This window comes from Narcine bancroftii, chromosome 1 (assembly GCF_036971445.1).
Source record: "Narcine bancroftii isolate sNarBan1 chromosome 1, sNarBan1.hap1, whole genome shotgun sequence".
In the NCBI taxonomy this organism is placed as follows: domain Eukaryota; kingdom Metazoa; phylum Chordata; class Chondrichthyes; order Torpediniformes; family Narcinidae; genus Narcine; species Narcine bancroftii.
In genome coordinates, this window is record NC_091469.1 from 447,926,501 (window position 1) to 447,932,500 (window position 6,000).

The 6,000-nt window shown below is 35.1% G+C and overlaps 1 protein-coding gene across 3 annotated transcripts in view; it reads right to left on the bottom strand.

The window, feature by feature from the left end:
- Positions 1-6,000, bottom strand: part of waca (WW domain containing adaptor with coiled-coil a) — a 133,136-nt gene that overhangs the window by 121,838 nt on the left and 5,298 nt on the right. For 2 of the 3 annotated variants that reach the window (XM_069914515.1, XM_069914518.1), the window contains exons 5-7: positions 3,567-3,682; positions 3,366-3,481; positions 1,373-1,681 (exon numbers count right to left, since the gene is read on the bottom strand). In XM_069914515.1, the coding sequence (XP_069770616.1) occupies positions 1,373-1,681; positions 3,366-3,481; positions 3,567-3,682 (541 nt within the window). The remainder of the gene's footprint in view (positions 1-1,372; positions 1,682-3,365; positions 3,482-3,566; positions 3,683-6,000) is intronic. The other variant, XM_069914517.1, reaches the window with a different exon arrangement.

A 6,000-nucleotide genomic window follows, 5' to 3' on the forward strand; every position in this document is an offset into this window, starting at 1 on the left:
AAATCGATAGGGTGGTGAAGGAATTGTTTTAAAAAAAGAACAGCTAAATATAAAAAGAAAATGCATGCTTGAGGTTATGTAAAAAGTATGCCCTTTTTATTGATAACTGTATTTTCAACCTGGGGAGCACTTGAATTTGAGACTGAAAGTGACGACAATGCTCTCGTGGGTCTAATCTTTCTTTTTAGATTTACTTAATCAACTAGGAAAGCATTCAAAAATCTATCTTATCAGATTCCAGTTGTCTTTTTAATTGGTTATTACAGAATCACTCCATATTGTCAAAATATGGCAAGATCAAAACAAACATTCCTTCAGTTCTCTTTGCCAGAGTTACAACATCCTTGAACAATAATAGTGACTTTGCCTTACATGTATTGCACACTCTTTTGGAACATCAAGCCAAAGAGCACTTCGATATTTTCATTATTTAATAACAAAGAAATAGATTATTGAGGAAACAATGACAGCCACAAATATTATGTGCTAGTTGTCTTTTTTTTTTTTAAATCAACAATTGAAAGAAAAAATGCATATTTATTGCCTCAACCTTCAGGGGGGCATTCATATTGAAGCACAAGACCTCACAGTTGACACAAGGATCCATGAAATAAAAAAGGCAAGAATCAGCCATTTCGCCTCTCAAACTCGCTATTACTAAGTTAATGGTTGATGTTGTATCTCAGGTCCCACAAGGTTTCCCCACAGGCTGTGAAATCTGAATTCAATTACCAAATTGCATCCTGATTAAACTCATTTTCTAACTCAATTGTACAAAAAAAAATACATACCAGCATTTTTAAAAAAATTAAAATAATTTCACTTTAAACAAAAATCATAGCAGCTCTAATTTAAAAAAAATCTCAAACTTCTCAATTTACTCGCAACTATGTCAAGGTAGGATAGGATACAAGTGTGAATATCCCAAATGTCAAACTCTGCCTGAATTCCTTTCAATAACTCAGCAGGCATTCTAATAAAAATAAGCTATTGTGTCAATTGAAAGGACCAATTGCATTATTCAAACATGGAATTTAGGAAATAAAAAAAACAAGCAAGTTTTACTTTCAGTTCAATCACTTACTTCTGTACAGTCTGGCATTTGAAAAAACTTAAGATGCGGATGCTCTATTATATTCAAAGTTTCTCAAAACAATCTTGCAAACAGATGAATAGGTTTTAAGTCAGCATTTTAAATGTAGCAAGAACTGAAGCCCAACACTGAGGTCAATTTCATTAGACTGGATGCTTTAGAAGTGAGATTATTTTAGCACTATTCAATTCTAGTTCGTCAGCACCGTTTAATAATGAGCTTTAGTGTCACTAATGACAAAAACGTACATACAAGTTAAAATTACCCCATCATACATACCTTTCTTCTCTGTCTTCTGATTGGGGATTGAAGGTGTGGGTGTAGGCACTTTCGGTACAGTAGCTGCTCCATTAGCATCATAGGATTTCTTTGGCTGATGCTCAGGTTGTAGACTAAAAGGACTAGAAGGAACAGTGCTTGGGTTGGTTGTTGGGAGAACCACTGGTTTGACGGGGTGCTGCACTGGGGCAGCTCCACCAGGAGTCTCTGTTCTGGGCAGTCTGTAGTCTCTGTCATTGTGTCTGTTTGTCTGGGACAAAATATTCTGGGAGAGCATACTACCGGCACCGCTGGAATGCTTGTCTTCCACTTTCATGATTCACAAAGGAAATGTGACAAAAAAAGGGGGAAATGTTGAAATTAGAATGATTATTAGAGCACCATTGGCTAATTTATTCACAGTCCCCTTAATTGTTCATAATTAATGTATTAAAATGCAAGAAAGAGTTCTTCGAATCAAAACATTCACTCAGGAATACATCAATGTTACAACTGCAACATTATCCATTTGGTTCCATTTATGTAGTATACAACAGCAAATTTTGAAAACATTTCAACTCCAAGCAACGTCATTTAAATCAGGATGATCTAAACAACAATTGTGAATCTCAGCAATTTCCAAAACATCGGAATTGAACTTAGTGTTCAGCAAATGTCCTGCATTGCACAGAGGTGTGAATCAATGAGAGAGAAACCAAATTCTGAACAAAGTTCAATATCCAATATGAACTGGGCATCAGGAAATCTTACCAGTCTGACCTGTACATTTATGAAAAACCCCAAATTATGGTTGGCACTGCAGAAATCTTTCAGTCATTCCATGGACGAAGATTCTGGGAGATGACTTGAAGTGCTGCCCCATGTTAAGTTGGCAACTTTTGATTACTTTCACCCCCAAACCATATATGGCTTGGGGGAGGTATCAATAGCCAAAAGTAAGAAAATTAATTTAATTTAGACATACAGCACAGTAACAGGCACTTCTGGATCAGGAGCCTGTACTGCCCAAATACCCCAATTAACCTACAAACCGGAGCACCTGGAGGCAACCCACGCAGACACGGGGCGAATGTACAAATTCCTTACAGACAGCATCGGATTCAAACCCGGATTGCTCGTGCTTTAATAGTGTTGCACTAACCGTGCCGCCTCCATAATCTCATGTAGATTCCTAGTTTGCTCCAGTTCAAAGTTAAATTAACATTTCTGAAAATAACATTTGGAAAATAAATTAATTCATGTCGATCTCAGCAGGGTTTTCAAACCATTTTGAAACACTACTAATGGTTATCATTTGATCATTAGAAATCCAACAATGAGTCAGCTTGTCCACATCTGATGCCGTGGAATAGGGCATGTATCAATTTTCAATGAGATCACAACTGAGATCATTACTATTCTAATGCTTCTCAATTCCTATTACAAGCAAAAAATCATCTCAAAGCATTAACTTAAACATACATGATCACTAACCAGCAATTGTTTTCTAGAGTAGAAAATACCAACAATATGGAGAAATTAAATTTCTCACAGTTCTCAAGCATCAAACCCTTTTCCCACTAAAACCCCAAGTAGTAGACTCTAGCCAAGAGGCAGCTTCCCACCATCAGCCCTTCAAGGGCAAGATCACCTCTTAATTTTTACCTCACCTCACCTAAAAGACAACTTTCATCCCTGCGGTCTCTGCTTCACCCCATTGAAAACAAGACTAAAACTGCACTGTGATTGTGCTTTCAACCCAATTCTTTAAGGCTTACAAACAATTTGTTTCCTGATTGTTTTCTGTACATGCATATTAATGTTCTTCAATATCTCCAAAAAATTACAACCCCTGTGTTTCACCTTTTAAAATATCCAGTTTTTCCCTACAAATCACAATAATCCATTCACTTTATTCACCAATTAAATTACAATAAAATTCAGGCAGAGTCAACAGACAAATCCTGAATAAAGAAATTTTGCAAAATCATTTATTAAATGATCGATTACTTACTTCCACTTGTAAACCCACTGCCAGTAGTTGCTTGCAAGGTTTCCCTTCGGTAATCCCGATCTCTTGGGAAGCTGTTAACAACCCCAACTTTACTTGCTTCTTTTTGTCTCTGTTCTCTGCACACAAAAAAACTGTTGATGCTGTGACCAATTAAAGAAAATTGCATTGTCTATATAATTTTCTGAAAAATGAAACTTGCACCTTTCAATCCATTCTTTGGGTTTCTCCCACTGAGAGACTTCTGTCCTGCAGTTGTAGTAGTATTTTTTGCCTGATGAGCTGATGTGCTCTGACCAGTCATCAGCTGGTTCGTAAGGCTATATTGAGACAAAAAGAGTCAAATCAAAAAACAAAACATAAAAAAAATAAGATAAGTGATCTGAATGGATTCATTGCATAGCAAGTTCTACCACAATAGGCAAATGTACAATTCCAGAGTAAAATTATAGCTACCGGTAGTTTCCCATTTAAAACAACCTAATGTATTAGTCAGTTATGTTTGTATAGAATTCCAGAAGAATAAACATAACATGATCATTTAATTATAAACACTGTCTTTTCCACAGCCAGAGTCTTCCAATGCTTCATGTCAAAGGCTCCGGTAATACCTAGCACTGTCAGATAAAAAATAAACAGAATAGCTCCATCTGTAAACCAAATGCCATGGACAGCTTGGCTCAGTTGGTAGCACGCAACTCACAGTCAGAGTTTGAGAACATGGGACTTGAGTACATAATGCAGGTTGACAGTTTGTGCAACGTTGGGAGAATATTGTATGCTTACTGTGGCTTCAGAAAAAAATTGTGTTTTGATAAAGCGCCAAGGAAAAATCTAAAGAATCATATAGCATCCTAGTTAAAACTTGACAAAAACAAATTAATCATTACATTATCTTTACTGTTTGTGGGTCTTTTGTTATTATGTTATTACAGCATGTCTCAAGTCATAGCACCTTATTGTACATGAAATTCAAGTTATAAATTTCATATTAAAATCTGCTGACACAACTATGATGCTAATTACAATTACATTACACGAAAATTGTTCAACTTCTTTTGATGTTGGTCAATTTGCAACAGCCCTATCAATGATCTGGCACAAAAGCACACGAATGGTATAACCATAAATTGCCTAAAATCAAACAAGTGGAAAATTGCTGAGGTTTGTGTGGGGGAAGAACACAGGGAGAGTGGGAGTGTTTATACATTGATACTTAAATAAATAATGTCTTTTGTCAGCTTGTCTTAACATTTAAAACACACTGTTTCCTCACAAATTAAATGTTTAGTGGATCTATGAATTGAATGAAATTAAAGCTTCAAAATTTACATTGCAGGTATTAAATGTAAACTTCTCACTCTTCAATCAAGATCCTTCTGAACAACTGCCTAAATTGAAGAACCATCTACTCCAGAAACAATATTTTGTAACCTGATGCTCTTCTGTGGGCTTGGATCTAACCAGAACTTCTCCATCCCACCTGTATGCTCATCTTTATACATGGCATTGAAATCATAGTTAAAATTAGGAATGTTATGCATTTAGAACACAAAAGTACTTTCTACTATCTTTGATTGTACAGGCACTAAAATATCCGATTCTCATGGTTTACATCAGGCAGTAAAGAGATTCCACCATCATTATAATGCATCAAAATGGGTGTTGAAGTTCTGCCACTTTTCACAGATTCTCAATTGTCTTTCTGAAATGAACACGAGCTCTTAATACCAACAGTATTTTTGATGCTTGTAATTTAAAATACATAGCTTTTTGTGTAAGTTTTCTCTCAATGCCATTTACCATTTAATAGCAAAATCATAAAAAATGTTCCTGCCTTTTCACCAGTCTGAATACCACAATTCAAGGACCTGATGTACATTATTCAGCGCAATACACAGATTTGTATACCAACTGTACACATATTAAAAAAAGACCAATTCCACAAATATTGTGATAAACTATTATAAAAGCTTGAGATTACAGTTTTGAAATTTACTCAACACCTAACACTTCATGCCAGGTTCATGAAATGATTTGATTTTGATATTATGTAAATACCAATAAACCTTGAACACTTTACATAATGTCTTTACTTCCTACAGCACAAAGAGGATTAATTTGCTTTAATCCTCCTGCGAACATAGATCACACATTTTTAAATTATAAAAAGTGCCATTTCGGAACCACCCCTGAAATATCCAACAGCAGCATATATATCATAAACAATATTTGAAGATTAACTTCTATCACAAGGAAAGGCAATTGTTGTTTTTTTTTAATGCTTTTGATAAAATGGCATACCTGTTGCACATTCTACCCCCCCCCCCACAGAAAATGAGCTATATAATTGTTTTAATTGTAGAAATGCAAAAATGTTAGATTTCTCCAACGATTTAAATTGATTTTGTTCTTTCATGAAACAAGAAAGTGGCTTCTTGCTTATGAATGGATTGTTTACAATCAACTCGAAAAGAATCCAATTCGGAAATTTCAATCCGAAGCACCTACCCTTTCATAGGATTAGTGTACACATTATCAGGGCAATGATTCCAAATATTAAAATATTTGAAACTGGATATTAAAGTGTACTGATGCTCCTGTAAAAAATCTTATTAGTTTCTAAAAATATACATTT